The sequence below is a fragment of the Hyperolius riggenbachi genome, chromosome 5 (assembly GCF_040937935.1).
Source record: "Hyperolius riggenbachi isolate aHypRig1 chromosome 5, aHypRig1.pri, whole genome shotgun sequence".
Classification (NCBI taxonomy): Eukaryota; Metazoa; Chordata; class Amphibia; order Anura; family Hyperoliidae; genus Hyperolius; species Hyperolius riggenbachi.
This window is the reverse complement of record NC_090650.1, coordinates 108,969,412-108,992,132: the sequence shown is the minus strand read 5'-3', so window position 1 is coordinate 108,992,132 and position 22,721 is coordinate 108,969,412. Positions and strand designations below refer to the sequence as shown.

Here is a 22,721-nt window from a genome sequence, read left to right as displayed (position 1 = left end):
TGATAGTACTTTTTCTTTTAATTTTTTTGTACTTTTTTTTTAGTTAAAAAAGCTGAAAATGTATTTTAAATAGAAGATTAAAAATGATATCCTAGGAGAAAACGCAGATGAATATAATGAATTGCATATGGCCCAGGATGTCTTAAAATGCTGTTTCAAAAAATTGATCACATGATCTGACAGCTGATTTGGAAATTTTAACAACAGGCTCTTTGGGTGAGAATGCTGTTGCTGCTTGGTTTACATTACCAGGATGTTCAGACCATGGCCTTGTTCAAAACTTAGCAACCTAGGCAGCTTCCTAATACACCTCCTCTAACCCCTTCTTTATAGAATTCGTATAGATAACTGCTGGTTCTGTCATGGAAGGGATGAAATGGAACTGGCAAATAAGTGTAATTTTAATGAAACAATGCAGTATGCCTACATTCCAATTGCTAGTATCATTTAGTGAAAGTTTCATCAAAAAACAGCTAGGAATTGAGTTTACAGTCACATATTGGAAATATTCAATCAGAAATTAAAGAAAAAAGACTGACATAAACACCTTAGTACACTATCAGAGTGCATATCCATTCCATCTTATTAAATGAAACTCAAGGTGAAAATAAACTGATGACATAAGCAATCATATCTATCCTCCTACTCCTAAAAATGACTTTTTTTTACAATCTCACATTTTTTTTAAAAGCTAAAAATGTATGTTTGATGCACCCTCTCATACGAATGACACAGCCTTTCACACAGTCTCAGTGGGCCAGAGCTAAAATATATGAACTATTGACCCTTTTTCCCTACCTCCTGCACTGAGAAACTGTTCTTTGCTAGGTAAAAGTTTTATGGCTTTAATTTCTAATCAGTGAGGATAACACTATAGTCCAACTAGGTCCTGACTACAGAAAAACTGCATTTACATACCTTAATGTTTAACTCTTTCAGGCACAAAAAGAAGAAAAGGATCACATCTTAGTTATTTGCATGGTTGGCACTGTACATACAAATGTTTATGTCATCATGTGACATATCACCTTGATAACACTTTAAGAGCTTACAGATATCTCAACTATTGAGAGCGATGTCGTTCTCCTCTGATTCATCTGATCTTGGTTTTCAGACCAAGCAAATGATGGACAGATATCTATAAAAAGAATATCCAGAGGCAGAGACTTTGTTCCAAGTAGCAGTCAATAAAGCCTAAAGTTGCCTCCAGTTTGTCTACACTTTCAGTTCCACTTGCCAACATTTTCCACAACCTGTAAATAAAAATCTGAACATCATGCAGACTAACCCTTTGTTAACAAAAACAGTTCAGAATTTACCCCTTATGACCTACTGTAAAATGGGGAGCATCTGCGTCTGGTGAATGCACTTTGACGATCCAGAGGTTTACATTTAATAAACCATATGTTTTTGATTTGGGGGGGGGGGGGGCACAGAGAGTCCCCATTTCCAAGGCACAGAGACGGACTGTACATATACTCTGTCTACAAGTCTTAAAAATTGGGACTTTCTGTAGCCCCAAAACAATCTGATACAGTTGGACATTTAAATGTAAATATCTGAGTCTAAAAATGTGTGAGTTGACTTTCTTGCTGAAATATGTCTACTAAATACATCCTTTATGAACACCCAGTGGGTTTGATGGCCACAATTTTTTGTAGCATTTTACAATAGTTTAACTGCCAGTATTGATGATAACTCCTTTCAAAATGTATTTAGTAGAACATAAATTTGCATTACCTCATGAGAATCTATCCCATTGTTGACTGACCAATTGGTTTGGAAATATTCAAGCATTCTTTGCTTCAGTTGCTGTGGAAGGTGGTGTACCCGTATAAAATCCTTTAGATCCTTGGTTCTTGTATGATAAAGGGACCATCTGGAGTACAATCGTTGGATTATAGCTGTCACATTACCAAATACCAAGGCATGCATCAGGGCTAAAAAAAGACAAAGTGGAGTCACATTAAAAATCATGGAAGGTATACAAGTAAATTAATTTAGTTGACTTATACCAGCAACTATCTAACAAAATAATTATGCTAGAGATCTTAAAATCTTAAAATGTATGTGCTGTAGGAAGTCAAGGCAATTGTAACTATAATTGCGACAATAGTCAGTGCTGCTTTAGTAGCAAGAGTGTATAATATTCAGACTTCCTTCCAAATAGTGAAATGGTGGTGACTAGAGAATCGGAACAGCCAAATTCTGTTTTTGTTGAAATGTGATAATCCGCAGGCAAATACAGAATTGTGTGTTCTGATCTTCATGTTCCGAAGGCATTTTCTATTGAAGTCAATGGTACTGATTTTGGCGGTTAATAGCAAAGCCCCCATATATGCTGAGGTATCCTCAGAAGTGATCCAACAACAGTATCCTGTAAGGAGATCCCAAAGAAATCCCAGCATGGCCATATAGCCATAGACAGCTTCTGCATCTGTATTGCAGAGGCTGGGAATGCAGAAACTGTCTGGCTTCTGATTCAGCCAATTTTGCATCTCATTCATCTTCCCTAATGGTGATATTTTGCCACTAGGTTGCAGTATTTGATTTTGCCTTGGTGAGAATAGTAGACAATAGATAACATGCAAGATTTGACTTAGAGCAACATGTTTAGAGACACACCATGCATGTTGCCAGTTCAGGTGGTAGCATTACAGTCACAAAGTGGTCACAGTTCAGTGCACAAAAGTAACAAGCTGTTGAGCAGAACGTGAAAACAGATCCCAGATGTACACATTGGCTCTCCTCTCCCCCAGCTGGATTACAGAAGCAGCTGCAGCCTTGTGCTCTGACTGCAGCCATAGCCAAACTGCTCAGCGTGCCAGGCGGAAGCGGCCCCAAATTATACAGCGGGCACCACTATAGCCACTAATTACATAACAGTCAAATTAACAGGAATGCCTTGGTACCCTTTGTACTTCTTTTGCCCATACCAATAAGCAGTAGGCACAAACCCAGGTCAAAAGCAAGAGCAGGAACACAGAGTAACATGAAGATTAGAAGATACAGGAAGCACAGAAACTCTTTGCTCCTGAATGCAGTGAACGGGACTTATACTGGCCACCTGAGAGATTCATAGGAGCATGCAGACAGCATGCTAGGTACACCTCTATTGAAAATAAGCCTTTGATATGAAGACAGGCTGGAATAGCACCTCATGTGTGTGTGAAGCTTCTGGCTCCAGTGACTTTCTAGGTAGGAGCAAACAGCTGATTATTTTAGGATTTAGGATTCACTTTTAAACTGAAAGGGAGGTGTTAATTTAGATAACTAATATTGTTCTATGGAAATCTTCCTTGTTGTGAGATCTGGGCAATGTCAAGTAAGATATTGGCCTCAATTCACTAAATTCATGCTGGAGATAATAAGGCAAGAGAAAACTTACCACCACACACCGATATTGACTTATTAAGGTATAGAGATATGTTTTCTCAGCGAGAGCATTAACTTATCACTTCAGTCCTTAAGTTACCTCCTCTGTAGTTATTTCCACATGCAGTTAATAAACAGCCTGTCTTTAACTTTAGAATCCGGGAGTTATTTTAAGGATTGAAGAGTTAACTTTAGAGAGCTCACCTTAACTTAAAGACAGAAGAGTTAACTTTAGGTTTGCCTGAAGTAAAATGTTTCCTGAATACTACATGCCTTATCACCATGGGGATAACTCTAGAAATGTTATTAAAGACAAGAGATAAGCTTAGTGAATTTAGGCCATTGCCTGTTTTAATCAGAAATCAGGGGCCTGAGCCTCTACGGTAGCCATGAAGGCCTGACAGAAACCCCAAACACAATGGTCAAACCAAAGTGAAGACTGTGCGGAGTTGCTGGTTGCCCATTAGAAGCCTCCTTGGGTCAAGGAACGCTGGCTAGATATAGCAGGCATTGGTGTAAATTAAAGTCAACCAAAAACTTGCAACGCTGCCTCGCGGTAGAAGTGAAATTCCAAAGACTAAGGGAAAGAAGCCCCACAGAAAATCAGTGTGCCTGGAAGCTTTAGGTGGCAGCCCCACCACCCAATTGGGTGCTGAAAGCTAATTACCTACACACCTTAAACAGGAACTTTAACCAAGGATTGAACTTAATTCCAATCAGTACATGATACCCCCTTTTCCATGAGAAATCTTTGCCTTTTCTCAAATAGATCATCAGGGGGCTGTATGGCTGATATTGTGATGACACTCCTTCCACAGTGTCATGTCATTGACCAAGGTCATGAAAGTTTGCTGTCGGCAAACCTTGTTGCATTGTGGGAAATAATGGATTTTTCCAAATGCCAAGCAATACCTCTCACTGTGCATAGAAGTCTCAGAAACAAACATTCCGTACAGATCACCTGGCAGAACTAAATATGTCACCACCAGTGATATATTTCAGAATGTAAATCAGAGAAAGGAAAAAATGTACAATGGGCAAACACTGACTAAATATTCTTCAAATTAATATTGTAAACAATAAACACTTTTATTATGTTTTTTTTCACTACAGTTCCTCTTTAAATCAAATTATTACTGAAACTAATGTCATTCTAGGTAACTGACAAGTAAACAACTGAGCTGTGTTGTTTGTTGCTTTCAATTAGTTTTCATACAATTTTATAGTCATAGTCACAAACAGTTATGTTATAGAATTCAGTCTTCTGACTATAAAAGCTGTAAATGCCGTAATTATTTCTATCAGAGACTAGTCTTTCTTTCTTTTAACGTAATCTGCTCATAAATTCATGTCTTGGTCTCTGCTAATATTACACTTTCTAATGTATAAGGGCTAATGCATGTGCTTGTTTATATGTGTTAGTAATTGTTTTGTCATGCTGATTTATAGACCACTGCTGAAATTGAAAATGTTGATGCATGATTATTTATAAACCGCTGAGTTAATTAGTGTAACACATCTTATAATTTTCATTTAAGTAGCCCACTTTCTGTGATCTGTTTACTGTTAGTATTCAACATATTCCTACTTTAAACCAATAACTTCCATTTAGCAATACATTAAATTATTTTTTGCAAACCTTCATAAGTGATCAATGAATGGAAATAAAAATGTTACAGAAACAAATGTTTGGAAATACATTATAATAGCTTAACATGGGTAAATTAGCAGCCTGTATGAAATTTTAAATAAGTAATTTGCCTTAATGGTTTCTATTATGGATGATTACAGTGTATATTCATGTGCTGAAGTTCTTTCACTGATAGTAATCAAAATGATGAAGGATGCTTTGAATATATGCTACAAATCATATCTCCAAATTTATACCTCCAGCCCAGCACCAGAATATAAAAATAGCTCTTTGTTCAAAAATATTGAAACATTGAACATTATTGAATGTATCAACAATGTTTAATATAATCCCAAAGTTGCAACAATGCCGCCAGGCAGCACAACAACTTTTTGGATGAAGCACCAAGGTTCTTGCAACAGACAGAAGCTTGAGAAATCATTGTGCCTGTGACATTATTATACATTTAGGATTTGTAGTTATTATTGCAGATCGAGGATGTATTCAGCAATTTGAAATGTTACAATATTTTTTAATAAAAAAAATCATAATATGTTTTACAATTATGCTGTTTTTATTACCATGGTTTTGTTTGTACTATTTTCCTTTTGAAAATAAAAATGTTTTCAAAATAAATATTTTTTGAATAACAAGCTATTTATATATTCTTGGGTCAGTCCAGAGATATATTTTTGGAGATTCAGTAACCCCTAATAATCAGCTGTAGTGGACAAGGCAAAAATCATCAAATGAGTGCTATGTACTTAAACCATAGATAGGCCTGTTATTGATGTTAACCTACTGTGAATTTCTAGACCACAACTCTGCTATGGTTTAGTACCCAGAGTTTGCCACATTGCATAAAATTAGGTTTTAAAGTATCAAACACTGTCAATTTTTGATTCACACATTGATCATGAAGTGGGCTTGTTTTAGTTATTATAGTGTATTGTATTACATTGTCATTTAAATTAGAGTTTTGATTAGGTTGCCTGAAAACCTCCTATTTTTGGAAAATTAAAGACTTCCTGTTTAAAATTATTGTAATTAGCCGTGTCCCATCCATGATAGGGCTACAATATTCTCAGCTACCAATCAGGTCACCCACCATAGTGATAGGCCAATGGCAAGTATTATGACAAGAAATGGCATAAGTAATCATGACCATCAATAATCATTGGTATTTAAAAAACCTAAAATGTTATGTACTAATACATTTAAAAAAAAAGAATAATAATTGCACTTATACAATTTGCAATTTGGGCTTTAGTAGTATCTCTAAGCTTAAACCAACCTTGGCATTAACTTTAAACTTAAGCATCCTATTTGTTAGAAAATGCTCTACGTACATTTACTAGCTTTGCACTAGTCTTTTAGTAATGTAATTCTATTAAAATGATCTTTTTGTCTCATTTTGCAGCCAGCTACACATTTCTAAAATTCACTGTAATCTCAAATTGTATTTCTTTTTAAGCATAAAACACACCGTGTCCAGAAATTACCCTCTTTAAGGATAAGAAATTGACTGCATAGTGTAGCCTCAGTTAATTTCTTTGCAACACTTCATCAAATTTGTGGCAAACATTGTGGGGGCTGGATTACACTGCAAGAGCTTTTTCTAGGTGCTTATGATTTTAAAAGCTCTTGCTAATAAACACTATGGGCCATATCCTATTCAAGGTGATAAGTAGCTTGCAGATGCGAGCTACTTATCACCTTGCCATCGCGCGAGGATTACCGGCAAAATCCTATTGCCCATATCCTTCACGCGATGGCCGATCGTTAGGGAGCATTACTCAGGCCTGAGTGATGCTCCCTTTTACCGAGCGATGGGGAGTGAGGTTTATGCTGTGGTGCTGTCCATCAGCACCACGGCCTCACTCCCCACACATGCGCACTCGCCCGCCGAACATCGCCGACATCTTCCGCCGCAGCATCTGGGGGTCTCCTTTCATAAGAAGACCCTTAGAGCTCCCTGTCGGGTCGCCGCACAGTTTAGAAGCCCCCGCGCAGCTCTGCAAAGGCTAGCCGCCGATCACCCGCCGCCTCTCCCCGCAAAATCCGTCACGTAATTACAGTGTATCTAACACTGTAATTACTGTCCGCATAGAAGGAGCCCGGGCAAAGCATCTTTGAATCTGCAGCCGGGCTCCCCATTGGTCTGCTGTCTGAGCCATTTTATTGGTTCAGACAGCAGACCAATGGGGAGCCCGGCTGCAGATTCAAAGATGCTTTGCCCGGGCTCCTTCTATGCGGACAGTAATTACAGTGTTAGATACACTGTAATTACGTGACGGATTTTGTGGCGAGAGGCGGCGGGTGATCGGCGGCGGTACGTATGACGGGGAGCCTTTGCAGGGGGCTTCTAAACTGTGCGTCGACCCGACTGGGAACTCTGGGGGTCTCTTTATTAAAGGAGACCCCCAGATGCTGCGGCGACAACGTGCGTTAGCTAGTTTAGACCTGCTTTTTGCAGGTCTAAGCTAACGCTCATGTCTGAGCTCATGTCATGATAAGGGTAATTGGATTCCGTGGTAAGAACTCGCTGGGCGATTATATCGCCCAAGCGAGTTCTTTTCCGCCTGGGGGGGGGGTCTAAAGTTTCATTAGATTAAGCGATGCCCCATCGCCTAAGTTAAGAACTCGCCAGTGCTTAGTGCTGGCGAGTTCAGCAATAGAATATGGCCCTATGTGTGTGTTCTCACTTAAGCAATGTGATTTTCACCCCTAGCATTGCATTAGAAAGAGCTTTTGAAATAATTAGCACTTAAAAAGCTCTTTCAATGTGAACCAGCCCCTAGTCACTCTGTGAAATGTCTGCAACTCTGCATTTGGCTTAAAAAAGGCATTTGCAAGCGCGCAGCGTGGATGGCAGCATAAGGAGGGAGCTCCTCACCTCAGCCTGAAAAAGCGACGTATTGCAGCATGCCCGGTGAGGCAGAAAACACTCTCCCCGACCTGGAAGAAGAGATGGAGACCTCTGGCACCCCGCAGCAACCGACTGACCGCCCGCAGCGGATCCCGGAGATGTTCTCACGGAGGAGGCCCAGGACCCAAGATGGCGCCGGCAACCCGGGGACACGTAAGTACGCATTGCCTGTCCGCATCCCACAAGCCTCCCATTCACTTACACAGGCCGTATGCGGATGGAATTCCACATCAGCGCCAAAATCCACATCAAAGTCCGCATCACAGTCCGCATCCAACTGCGCCCCGGCCTCAAAGACCTCCTCCCCAGCGTTGCCTTCCAGCCCAGCCGCCTCAGACGAGTCTGAGCCAGAGACCACCTCTCCCACCTTCCTCAGCCCTGCCAAATCCAGGCCCAGGATGTCGGGTCCTGCTGACCTACCTACAGAGGCTGCTGTACCACAGGCCCCTGCTTCAGGCCTAGCCTCCTTGCTTACTGCCATTCCGGTCTCGGATCAACCAATTGACCGTGCCTTCCTGAAAGATCTGATAATTGCCCTAGAGTCTTCTATATCAGCTAAAGTTCTCTCTATCACTGACACTTTGCACCGCTCCCTGGACGCCTTGGGATCCCGCACGTCTGATAACGAGGACAGCATCTCTCTCTTAATCACTGAGCACAATAAAACTGTCAGCACAATAGACCGTCTCGATGTGCACAATGAGGCCACACAGCTTAAGATCGCTGATCTGGAAGATCGCAACAGAAGATGCAATTTGAAGTTCCGTGGCATCGATGAATCAGTGCCTAACACTCAATTGAAAGATTTTCTGATTGATGCGGTGAAGTCGGCAATCCCTCAGTACTCTGACATTGAATACACTATCGCACGAGCCCACAGATTGCCTAAACCTGCCTATCTACCGGAAAAGACTCCCAGAGACGCTATTGCATGCTTCCAATTTTATCACGTTAAAGACTCTCTTTTATCCTACATGAGACACCACAAGAAACTTCCAGATCCTTACAGCAACATCAAGGTCTTTTCTGATCTGTCCCAATATACCTTGCAGAAGCGGCGATCCCTGGCCCCTTTGACTTCCTACTTACGAGAACAACAACTGCCATACAAGTGGGGCTTCCCCACAAAGCTTTTGATCCCGCACGGCAGCAAGGTTCATCCGGTCTCCACACTGGAACAGGGTGTCACCTTTTTGATCTCTATAGGTCAACAGGTCTCCCTGGCCCACCTCGACGCCTATCGGAAGCAGCCTTTGAATAACCAACCTCGAGCCAGGCACTCTGCAACTTGAACAGGCTGGGGTGGGCTTCCCCCTTAGCGCGCAAGGTTCCCCAGCTTTTTGTCCTGACTGTTTTCGAGCTTTATAGCTCGCAGTTGATCCCCCCCCCCTCTCAGTGTGGTCCTGAATATGCCACTGAGAGTTCCTGGGCCTTATAGTGATAGGATGGAGCGGAGTGTTTGCCCAGTGAAACTGTTTCGTTTGTCTGCTCTATTGCAGTTACTCTATGTTTTCTATCTGTTTTGTTGTTTTTGTTCGTTTTCTGAAGATGTTATTTCTTGTTGTTTTATTGCCGCGAGAGCCCATTATATGAAGTTTGATATGTTATGTGTCCTATCTAACTTGCAAAAGCTAACGCAGACTCTCATCCCATGCCTAGGTCATTTGATTTGATCACACACAACGTCCAGGGTTTAAATGAACCTGTTAAACGCAGGAAAGCGTTTCAGCATTATCAGAGCCTCAAAGCCTCAATTATTTTCCTCCAGGAAACCCACTTTGTTCAATCCAAAACACCCACCTTCTTACATAGATCATACCGAAGAGCCTATTTTGCTTCGTTCACCAAAAAAACTAGAGGAGTGGCCATAATCCTTCATAATTCCGTTTCATTTACTCTGATCGATTCCTATGAGGACCCAGAGGGCAGGATTTTGATTCTCAAGGGTATACTGGAGGGTAAACCAGTTACTATGGTTAATTGTTATGCTCCCAATGCCTCTAAAACAGCATTCATTCACCTTCTATCTACACAACTAGAAAGACTGGCCTCTACCCATCTGATTGTTGCTGGAGACTTCAATGCCGTAGCAAACCCCCAGTTAGATAGGTCAGTTCAGTCCCCATTTGCCCAGACATTCCCGAGAAAACTCAGCAGGCTCCTCTCGAAATCTAATGTGGTAGACATATGGAAAGCACATAATATCGGCTGCAGACAATACATCTTTTTTTCACACCCTCGCCAATCCTACGCTCGCTTAGATTATATCTATCTGTCTCCTATACTCGCCTCCAACTCCTTCACATCCGACATTGTTACATGCTGCTGGTCTGACCATCATATGGTCCAGTCCACTTTAATCGGTTTTGGGCTTCCCTTTGATCCTAGTAATTGGAGGCTTAATGATTCTCTACTAGCGGATGAATCAGACAGAATGTCCGTGTTGGGTGAGTTGGAGGAATACTTCTTTTTTAACAATGCTGACAATACTTCACCTATCCTTAGATGGGCGGCCCACAAACCGATCCTGAGAGGTGTGTTCATAGCTAAAGCAGCCAAAGCTAAACGACTTAGATCCCAAAAAATCTTTCTGTTATCAAACGAGCTGGACTTGCTATCTAAACGACACGTCAACTCTATGACTAGCGATATACTGCACGAAATCAATTTAAAACGGACTGAGCTGAACTCCCTGTTGGACTGCTCCCATGCTAGGGCACTGAAGTTCTCCAAGGCAAAATTTTTACTTAGAGGTAACAACCCTTCTACCCAATTTGCCCGTAAGCTAAATCAGTTTTACAAACCCCCTCATTCTTATAAACTCAAAAATTCTAGAGGCACCGAGGAGGTACTACCCTCAAAGGTTTCGAAAATATTTGAGACTTTTTACCGTGACCTTCTAGGTACAGAGATCTCCACCAATATTACAGACCTTAAGACTTGGCTGAACTCTTTGAATTTACCCTCATTGACATCAGATCAATTGACATCCCTTAATGCTCCGATTACACCTTCTGAAGTCCTTGACTCTATTAAAGCTCTCCGTTCGGCCACTGCCCCTGGTCCAGATGGGTTCTCCCCTATATACTATAAGAAATTCGCCAATGTTTTATCTCTCCCTTTAACCTCGATGTTTAATGCTATACTCAGAGGCGACAAACTTCCCTCAGAAATGCTTTTAGCTAATATGTCCCTAATCCCCAAACCCGATGCTGACCACTCCTCCCCATCGGGCTTTCGTCCTATTTCTATCCTTAATAATGATATCAAGTTATTTGCTAAAATCCTGGCTCTGAGATTAGGCTTAATGGTGGGTGACCTGGTGGATCACACTCAAACGGGATTCATCCCAGGTAGACAAGGCTCTGATAATGTTAGATTGGCCACTAACATTCTCCAAGATGCTGAGCTCAAAAAGTCTAGATTTCTGATGTTAGGTCTAGACATCAGCAAGGCATTTGATTCTGTGGGTTGGCAATACCTAAACATTGCATTGGAAAGCTTTGGCCTGTCGGGCCCCATACTTACTGCTGTTTCGGCCTTGTATGATTCCCCGTCCACAGTGATACGCATCCCCGGAGCTTCTTCTGCTCCTGTTCGTCTTCAGCGAGGCACTCGTCAGGGATGTCCTCTCACCCCACTGCTGTTCGCTCCAGCTTTGGAGCCTCTGGCGGTGGCGATTAGACAACACCCAGGTATTTATGGCTATGGTGTAGATAACATTAAACTGTCCCTGTACGCAGACGATGCACTCCTGTTCCTGACCAGATTATTGACCTCCATTCCAAACCTATTCCAATTATTGGATCTATTTGCCAAATTCTCAGGTCTTAAAGTCAACTCATCTAAATCTGCCGCCCTTCCAATTAATCTTTATCCCCAAACGATCAGTTGGTTAGACTCTAATTATGGCTTCAAATGGCGTAATTTAAAATTCAAATACTTAGGAATCTTCCTCACGCCTTCCTATAAAAATCTCTATGGGGTTAACTTTACTCATACAACAGATCATATTTCCTCTCTACTCAAATCCTGGTCGCAATATAAGATCTCATGGCTTGGTAGATGTTTAGCATGCAAAATGATCATTCTCCCCAAATTATTATACCTATTTCGTATGATCCCTATAACCTTATCTAAGAAATCCATATCTGTTCTGCAATCACGGATTAATAAATTTATTTGGGATGGCAAACTAGCTAGAATCCGTGCTCGGGTTCTTTATAAATCCCCCTTACAAGGAGGTATTGGATTACCAAGCCTATGGCACTACTATCTGGCCGCTAAACTTAGCCAAATATTAGATTGGAACATAAATTCTAACCCCCCTGCTTGGTTTCAGTTTGAATCTACCTCAATTTTCCCCTTCCACTTATCCTCTTTGGCAACAATAGTTTCAAAGAAAGATTTGAAATCCCTTTCTGGCAGGAACAGGATTGTATCGGCACTATCTAAGCTATGGATCTCAATAGCCTCCCCATACAAGCTTATGACCTTTCCCTCCACCAGGACTCCTATCTTCGGCAACCCCCATTTTGTTCCGGCTTTTAAAAGTCCGCAGTTGTTTTCCTGGTGGAGGGACAAAGGCCTCACTACGGCCAACAAATTCTGGATCAGAGATGTCCCAATCACATTTAATATGCTTCGCTTTGGACATGACGCCCCCCTGGGTGAGGCGTTCAGGTTTTGTCAAATCAAACATTTTTTCTCGTCCATCTTCCCTACACTCCCACTAAATGACCCCACAATATTTGAATCCTTGTATTTTGATTTCTCCCGACGTAAAGGCCTTATTTCTACATTATATGCCATGCTGCTTAGACAAGATGATGAGAGTAAACTACCGTACATGAGAGCCTGGGAGCAGGACTTGGGACCCAGTTTGATCACACTGAATGGTCTCTTATTTGGACAGCTGTTTCTGGAGTGGCTAAATCAAATATGGTCAAAGATACAGCGATTAAGCTAATGTGTCGGTGGTACTACACACCAACTAAAATTCACAAAATCTATCCCTCGGCCTCCCCACTCTGTTTTCGAGGTTGTACTGAAGAAGGAACCCTTCTACATATTTTTTGGGACTGTCCTACAGCCCAACGCTTCTGGACGTCATGGAAATCTATGGTTCAAGACGTCTTCGGCTTCCCGATCTCCCTGACTGCCCCCCAGGCTCTCTTGTACGTTCCCAACGATGACATCCCTCGAACTTTTAGATCACTCTACAAATACATGCTGCTGGCCGCACAATGGTCGATAGCCTTCAAATGGAAATCCACTGACTTAGATCTTACTCTTGCTACCCATCGTCTAGACCTAATGATGCTGATGGACAAAGTATTTTACTATAGTATAGAGAATGTGACACGGTTTAATACCATCTGGGACCCTTGGAGAACGCATAGACATCTATAGCTCTCCCTGGACGTTGACTTGTGTGTATATTACTCGATCCCCCTTTTTTTCTTCTATTTTTGAGTATAATGGGCTCTCGCTGTCTGATAATGGACATATCCATTGTTTTTTCTTTTTGTTTCTGTTCTTTATGGTTTTTATGTTTTGTTTTTATAGTATAGGTTGACGGGAGCCACATGGTGTATTACTAAATATGGACAATGACTGATCCCTAGGATCTCAGTAGGAGGTACTGGATACCCCATTTCCTAGGTTGAGCGGTCCAGCTAACTGCTCTATGCTCCCTTATACAGACTTGTTTGATGTATAGTTGATGTTTCTGAACTAGTTTGCCGTACTTCACTGCACTGTTGATTTATTGATATGCTTAATAAAGCTTTTAATAATAAAAAAAAAAGGCATTTGCCTGTTGAGTTCAAGCAAGAAAAGCATAACAGCCCTGCATCCTCAAAACCCAGCTGATTTCAGGAGAAGGCAAAAAAAACTCCTTTATGTGGCTCGATAGCTTTAAAAAAGGGTACAAAATTCCCCCCTGACACTTACAATTGGGGGAAAAAACGGGTTCAACTTTCCACTATTTACTATTTGACATATAGGTAATGATCTATATTTTGTTGTTTTAGGAAACATGCAATTCCTTTTTAAGCTAACTCATTGCAACTTATTTTGATGCAAGGGTATGCATTTTCGTCTAGTCGCAAGGGCTAACTAAAAAAATCCTGTTTTCCAAACATACCATGCAATGCATAGAATTGAACTACATGAATTGCATTTTTTCCTCAACAACAAATACATTTATTTTTATCTAGCAAACAATATCAGGTGTTAAAAAACATATTAACCTAGCATTAAGAAAGTGTTGGCAAATCATTTAAATAGGTTCTAAAGCTGCTGCACAAATTAATTGTAAATTGAGGAAATGTATTTACTTTGAAATCATTCAAAATACTTGAGAAATTATATTGAAAAGAATGGTGAATTAAATGAAATTGCAGTTTCAGTAAACACATAAGGGAACAAATGAGTTTCATTCACATTTTATTTGCTGCTTGTTATGATACAAAGTAACACACTACACAGGCAAGTGTAGTGTTCCATTTACTGATCATTTTACACAAATTCCATGCAAAAGAAATTCCACGTACTGTACTTCAGTAACACAACATTAACCCTTACAGAACCAAATGGTTTTGTCCCCCAAAAATTGTATATTTTCATCTACAGTCATGTGGAAAATAAGAACTCCTTATTAAAGCATATGTGTTTTTGTAATATTCTTGGACTAATAGGTATTTAATTTAAATGTTAACAATACTGGTATATTTAAGTAATGTAATTACTTACAAGTAAAACAGAAGAAAATAATTTTCAAAATCTTTTACAAAAAAATGCATTTTCTCATAAGGAATAAGTCAGGACACCCCACATTTATTTCCAACTCCCATACAGTATACTGTATGTCACAGATAGCCATGATACAAATAGCTATTGAACTTTGTATTTTCCTGTTCAGACATGAAGCTTTTAAAACATTACAGTAGTTACATATTCAATATAATCTGAAATATTTGGGGAAATGAGTACAATTACTAGCGAATATTTACTGATGCAAATACATGGAGTCATACATTTTTATTATGTAATTGTTAACATTGATAACTGAGAAAGTAGTGATGACCCACAAAGAATGTTGTTTGTGGAGCTTAAATAAGGCTATTTTTGCCAAACTGGATGATATTTCCTACAGGAGTTACATGTCTGTCACTTACACGCCTTCCTTTCTTATTAGCATATTTTTTCTACCCCTGTTTATTCCACAGTTTTGTCTACAGATGATTGGTTTTGGATTAGTTATTCTCCTTATGGCAGTGGAATAGTCCATCTGACAGAACAGTGTACACTTGAATAGATAGGGCATCTGGCATTTATATAGATCCTTGCCAGGGAGTGCTTTGAAAAAAATAAAGGAAAACTTGAGGGGGATAGTCTATTTTCAAATCTGTCTGTCCTCTTAAAAAAACCTCAACTTGTCACTTGTTCTTTTCAGATATATTTCCTTTATGCTCAAAGTGGTTTTCTGCTTCAGATCAGTGATGAGCAGATGCAGATATTCTTTCGCATACATTTTCATGAAAGTGATGTAAAATTCTACTTTTGAGCAAAAATGTCTTTGAAAATCATTTTGTAATTTGTTTGTGGGGGTTTTTTTGTATCCTTCATGGTTTTTGTTTTCAAATTTTTGAGGTAAAAATTACCGATTTTTCAGTTTTGTTGTGAATTTTCACATCACAAAGACATTTTTTTTTTCTTTGACCATATTGCGAAAATACAATGTATTTTTGCTAATATTTTCTTGAAATTGAGAATAGCATTTTCAATGTGAAATTGACTTTGGCAAAAATTTGCAAGCAACACTGCTTAAGATTCTCTTTGCATAAACATAAGAAATTGTTTACATAATTTTTTTTACATGGTAAAAGACAAACAATGAAATACCAGGTTTATAAAATGAGACCATTACCTCCAATTAGCATAATACAAATGGAGAATATCTTTTCTGCATCAGTATTGGCAGAGACATTTCCAAATCCAACGCTAGTTAGGCTGCTAAGCGTAAAATATAGGGATGCAATGTATGTACTTCGGATGGTAGGACCACCTTGGGTATTATTGCTATAGAATGGTGACTCCAGCCTTTTCCCCAGTTCATGAAGCCAACCTATCAAAATAAATAAATGAAAGCAAAGTGAGAAAAATCTTCTGCAATACAAGTTTCAAGACAGAAAAGTTCATAAAATTATTTGCTGAATTTATTTTAAAATGTATTACAGACTTGCCAAGCTAAAACAGATGATTCCAAACAAATTAATACAATGGTTCACTCTCAAACTTCCATAACTAAATTCTATAATGTTTTTGAGCTGAACACTTACGTAGTAAAATGTGACCATTATAAATAAATTGCATGTAGTAAAATTAAAAAAAAAAAACATTTAACTGCAATAAAATTATAAAGCCAAGCGTAACACATGTGCCAAAGATTGTTTAGTCAGATCATAACATGCTTGCCCATCTTGAAATGGGATTTCCAGCTTAATTCAGTTGTAGGGTTTATCGCTAATTTTTTAATTTGGCATACAGGCTTATAAACTGGAGAAAAGTGACTCCAAAGCCTTTATTTAGTTCTCATATAATACTAGCTGCCAAATAAAATTCTATTGTGTGTTTTTTTTAATACCTTCAAGACAATAACCCAGTTGTGTAAAGCCAAGGAAATATTTAAATTAATTCACATTTTTTGAAATGTATGAAAGAAGAAAATAGAAGAACCAATATCTAGAATGAAAAGGAATAGGATAAACAGTATACTTTTTAAGACTGGGAAGAGCATAATGAACTAAGTAGCACAGGAATAACATTATGCACAATGTAACCATTACAAAGAGATTTAGAAAGTTATCATGTCATACAGAAATGGCAGCGTATCATAAGCAACACAGTATTAACAAACACATTTTAATAGATACTTTGATTACAGTCACTTTGACATAGATTTACACATCTAAACAGTTATGGGTCATCAATAAATAAGAAAATGTGAAAATGAAGCATAATGGCCCATTCAAGCCCATGTCAATGTAAACTTACACCAATATACTACCATATATAGACCTTTTATTTTTCTAAATGCTTTTGATGCAACTTGTAATGAATGTAGGCCATGTTACCAAACATAAATCATACTATTATATTGTATATAGGAATCATAGCCAAAAGCTTACTCCTTTTCTTCTAAGTTAGCCAATAAATGGTATCATCCTGGTTCAAAACTTCTTGCTTTTACTGATGGCTAACATAATACAACAATCTACTGCTTCTACTATATTCTGTTAAGCTTATTTGAGGCAACATTTACAAAAATAGCAATTACTGGCAACCATATTTATTTGTGTATGTCAGCTATCTGCTTTTCATTATTAATGGTTATGTAGAACTGACTAATAACTGGAAGCATGTAAAAAAGTAGGACTATGTCTGCTTGTCCAGCTGCACTCATATGGTGTAATCAGGACCCTCTACATTTCATCTACATTTTTAATCAAATATGCACAAACCAAAGTGATTAAATGCCTAACGACTGCTCCACTCCGATTGGTGTGAGCAGCGTGGCAGCCCCAGGACCACTCCACGCCAATTGGCATGAAGTGCTGGGGCCGGAGATTGCAGGGGATCGCGTACCCCGATGCGTGCGCATCCCCGCCTGGGCCTCCCAGCAGCGATTGCCAATAGGGACTGTTAGACTGTGAAACTGCCGTCTAATAACACTGTACAGTGCTGCAATCTAAGGCAGCACTGCACTGGGGACAGCCGTGTGACATGGCTGTCCCCTCTGGAGGCAGAGAAGCTATCCGCTGTCATAGGCTGAAGCCTATGACAGCCGATCGCGATAATTGGCTGGCGGGGGAAGGGAGGGGGAAGAAAAAATATTTAAAAAAATACACTTATTTATTAAAAAAGAAAAGAAATATTTGTATAAAAAAACTAACATCCTGGGAGCAATCATAGCCCACCAACTGAGAGCTCTGTTGGTGGGCAGAAAAGGGGGGGGGATCACTTGTTTGCTGAGTTGTACGGCCCTGCAGCGAGCCCTGAAAGCTGCAGTGGCCTATTTTGCCAAAAATGGCCTAGTCACTAGGCCCTCAAGAGGTTAAGAAAAGGAAAAGCAAATTTATTAGGCATGCTTCTTAGAAATGGGAAGTTAAAACTGAGCATGTGCTGAAAGATATGCACAAATAGCGCAAAGCAATCAAAGCAATCACTAGTTTCAGAGATATACAGACGTAATATGTAGATTGAGACTTTTCCTGTAAAAATTGGACTTTAATCCCCTCCCTCCTCTACCTTCTTGATGTCTTTGCTTGTTGAAATCTGCACTGTTTGAAGCATTTATGAAACAATTATATATTCTTGTAAGCACATTGGCAGAAAAAAATACTCTCTAGTAAATTTCAGTGTGTTAAAAAAACTACAGAATCTGCATTTCAAATTCATTACAAAAATCAAAAGTGTCTTTTTCTTGAAATGCCTTTTCTGTTCTTTACATTATTCTGACTCCCACAATTCCTGAAGATGCATAGATAAGTCTAGTTTTTAAATTGTACAGTCGTTAATTAAATGCTTGCCCATTGCTATTGTTACAATAGTCAGGTCTTTAAACTGTGTTTTTTTTAATCTTATTCGGTTACAAGTGTTATTTATTTAAAAAAAAATGTTTGTTTTGAAGATTATATATTACTCCTAATTTTTGTATACTTGTTAACAAAGTCCAACAAGTTAGTTACCTACATTTTTGATCTCTTTATTCTCCAGACAAACCATGTTTTGCATTACAAGATGGTACTAGAAATGTGTGAAGTTTTACTTATACATACATCATGTTTTCTTATATCCAATATTTACTGCATCTCATAAGCAACCTTATCACCTTGATACAATAAACTGATACTGGCTAATAGTGTTTACAGAAGAATGGAGAAGGTGCAGAGAATAACATTACCCTACAAGTGACACACAGCCCTTCCATCCACACTGATGTTATTTGAAGTGAAATCTAATAAAAGAAATGCATTTTCTTCTTGCTTACAGTGTCATTTATAGTTAAAAGTGTGCTACTATGTGTACTGGTGCAGCACAATTCAATTCACTGACATTATTTACACATTTCTGTTGATATTTTTGATTTCAACCGCACCAAAAGATGTTACAAGATATATGAACTATATCAGAATTTAAATTTACTAAAATGTATATAATTGCATATATAAACAAAGAATTATATTATAAGGATACAATAAAAATAAAAATAAATTGTATATAAGATAATAATAAGTATAGACACCTCACCCCCTTTTATAACACCATATAAACCTTTATAATAATTTTTTTCCATTGTGCCTTTAACAATGGCTATATATACATACTAGGAAATCTTAAAGAAGGACTTCATGGTGCATTACATATAGGTATTTGCTAAAATTATTTCAGTTATAGGCATTGCTAAAATTATATTAGTTATTCCACCCAAAAGGTTCTAAGTGTCTTCTTTCTTTTGCTTGTTTTCTTTTTTACAAGAGTACGTAACTAGTTTTTTTATATTCTATATCCTAGCATGAGTCTGAATGCCATGGGTAAAACCTCAATCTGCTTCATGAGGAACTAGTCAAAGAATTAACTTAACAGGTCAGGGAGTAGTTTTGCAGCTAACAATATTAAAAGTATAAAAAGCTTAACAAAGAAAATAATATTTTCATTAGGTGCTCATTAACCTAATTAAATTGTAGGAGCGCTTCTTTAGTTAAGATTAACATTTATAGGTCTAAATTCACATACATTTATGTAAACTGTTTAATTTTTATTTTCACATACTAAGTACTAATAATTTTATTTTGAACAGCATTTCTTAGATATGAATTATTAAGCTCCCATTAAAAGGTGTCATAAGAACATAAGCTTTAGAATTCAGACTTCAAAGCAAAACATTTTAGTCTTAACTCAGCTTGTAAATTGTTGTTCACACTTTGTCAGCAAAAAGCTCACAAACAAGTCAACATGACATACGGGAATAATGCGCAAACATTCATGACAAATGTAAACAAAATAATCTTTCTGATTGCATTTTTTTAATGGTCAGCTGTCTCAGGTGTTTTTATCCTGAGAATAATTTAAGAAGTAATATCTGTATAGCTACTTTAATATTCACTTTCATGTGTTTGATGTAAACTATTAAAATGCAGCAGTCTGCAGTCTTTGTGTTTGAATAATATGAAGTAAAGGGAGGATGTAAGACTAGATATTTCTACTGTACTTTAATAAACATTTTTCCTATGTGATAAAAAATATGTACTGTGGGTTTGGGTTTCATTATTATTATATATCATTATAAATATCAATTGGGCAACTTTCTACTTTAATATATAAGCAAACATTAGGATAAAATAAGGCACTTACTTTTAGGGCGGGTTTTTAGAGCCTTAGATTCAATGCTGTTTGACACATTTAGCATCCACTTCCCGGACCTATTTGTTTCTTCTTTGTGAATACACCCAGAGAAACAGGAAGGGGAAAAAAGATGACAGTAGTGTAATAAGGATTTAGTATATTTTTGTATTCTGTATTTTATTTGACATTTTTCTAATTTGCTACATTTTCATATGTATTTTTTTATTTGGGATAATGCTATGATTTCCATCAAATAATATTTTTACTAGTGACTTTATATATGCAGTACCAAAGCATTTTTTAAGTATGTTGGGCTATATAAAGGGATTGATCTACTTTATATAGCAAGCAAATTCTTAAAAGTAGAACTGCTTTAGAATTCTTGATACTATATTGTAAAAGCTGAAATAGATTTCAATGCCTGCATGGTAGTTAGGGGAAACAGTCTGGTGTTCCTTCTAGAATGATCTATCATTAGGGAATATAGAGGAAGCTTTTCAAGAGTTACCATGCTATTGTCTCGCTACTTTAAATACAGTCATAAAGATTCAATGCTTACAACAGGGAAACTCCGGACTGTATACATATGGCTTAGTATGTAAGCTATTTGAATAAATATGGAACCTAGCTGCTTAGGTGACTTTGGTGCCATACTAGTATGTGCATTAACATTCAGTTCACACATTAAGAATACAGTAGTCACCATACCTGAATTCTTCATTTTTCTAGTTTCAAAACTTAATGAGAATCAGGAAGAGGCTTCTGAATTAATACTAATTTTAAGAAGAACTCCATGAAAATTTATTTAACTGAGCACCAATGGAAACATGTATAATTTGCAAAGATTTCTTGCGCCTCAAGCTGCAAAGTTTTAAATTAATATTCCTTCCCAGAGCCCACATTACAAGAAAATCATCAAAGATAGTTGCTTCGGGCACCAGGAAGTGAAATCAGTGTTCAGTTACATCATTTCCTGAAAGGCCAGGAGTTAGAAACTGGTTGGTAAATAAAAAAAAATCCTTCTCAATATCTACTACACTGAATAAGACTAACAAATGTACTTTTCTACACAAAATGATGTATTTTGATATGGGTGCTTACAGTACTGGGGAAGGTAAGGGAGGAAGGTAAGTATGTGATACCGCTATAACAGACCCATCAGTAGTTGATACAGAAGAATTATGCTTGAAATAAAAGATAGCTTTTTAAAGTGTGTCTTTCTTATGCTGGATGCACACCATGCGTTTCTGCGTCGAATGCGTCCGTCGATACGCGTCGATTCGATTATTTCCGAGAATTTCCGAACGCATTTCGATGATTTTTAGGTCGATTGCCATGTAAAGTATGGCAATTAGACCTAACGATCCATCGAAGTTTGAATCGGACATGTCGGAAATAATTGAATTGATGCGTATCGACGGACGCATCGAACGCGGAAACGCATGGTGTGTATCCAGCATTATAGACATTTTCAGGTTAAGGGAAGATAGAATTGATGTTTGTACAGAGACTCCCCACAGCCTGCAAACTATTCCTCTCTGTGTGTAAAGCCAGCCTACATCCTCCTGTACAGAACCTGCAAAATCTACTAATCACATGTGAGTACACAAATATGGTATATATTTTAGAAACTATTACTTGGAGAAACATGTGACTCCACTTCATGTTCTTCTCCAGTCCATCTCCTCTTCCATATGATCACACGTCTAATTCTTCTCAAACAATATACATTTATAAGAAGAAATAAGACATTATATCCCCCTTATTACAAACCAATAAACAGCTTTAACCTAAACATAATACCCTTTCAAATTGTCAAACATAAGAAGAATGTTTATGTACTCATTAATTAGTAGACTTTACAACTGCAGTGCAGGAGCCAGAATCAGGAGTCACTAAGGGTAAGTAGTTTGCAAGCTCTACTAAGTGTTTGAAAAAACATCAGTTCTCAGTTCTTCTACCCTGAACTTGTCTGTTTGAGGGTCCCATCTTTTATTTCTAAAATTAAAAAGATCTGTACTAGAGGAGAAAGGGAAATGGAGAATAAGGGGGAGTTGGGATTAGCTGGAGGTGACTATAAAGGGGATCATACAGGAGTAGGGATCAGCTAGTGCTGAAGGAGAAAGTTAAGTGGGGTCATGTAGCAGGAAGATTAGGGCTATGCAGGAGGAGAAATTGAAACAAGACCATGTTCGAAAATAAAAAAGGGCTTTCCTGGAAAAAGGGAAGTAGAGTCATGTTGGAGGAGGAATTGGGTTGTGTTGGAAAAACAAGTCATCAAATGGAAAGGATTGGACTTAAGCTATAAACTAAACAAATACATAAATGAGGAAATATGCAAAAAGAAAGGTCCTCCTTTACTGGAAAGTAAAGTGA

General features: G+C 38.3%; 1 protein-coding gene and 1 long non-coding RNA gene across 7 annotated transcripts in view; one reads left to right on the top strand and one right to left on the bottom strand.

Moving 5' to 3' along the window:
- The window catches only part of KCNH8 (potassium voltage-gated channel subfamily H member 8), a 506,682-nt gene that overhangs the window by 96,580 nt on the left and 387,381 nt on the right, over positions 1-22,721 (bottom strand). For 3 of the 6 annotated variants that reach the window (XM_068236110.1, XM_068236112.1, XM_068236115.1), the window contains 3 exons: positions 20,355-20,435; positions 15,868-16,065; positions 1,741-1,940 (listed from right to left, as the gene is read on the bottom strand). In XM_068236110.1, coding sequence (XP_068092211.1) covers positions 1,741-1,940; positions 15,868-16,065; positions 20,355-20,435 — 479 coding nt within the window. The remainder of the gene's footprint in view (positions 1-1,740; positions 1,941-15,867; positions 16,066-20,354; positions 20,436-22,721) is intronic. The other 3 variants (XM_068236113.1, XM_068236114.1, XM_068236111.1) reach the window with 2 other exon arrangements.
- LOC137518371 (uncharacterized) overlaps positions 1-22,721 on the top strand; it is a 137,263-nt gene that overhangs the window by 52,977 nt on the left and 61,565 nt on the right. The window lies entirely within an intron of this gene.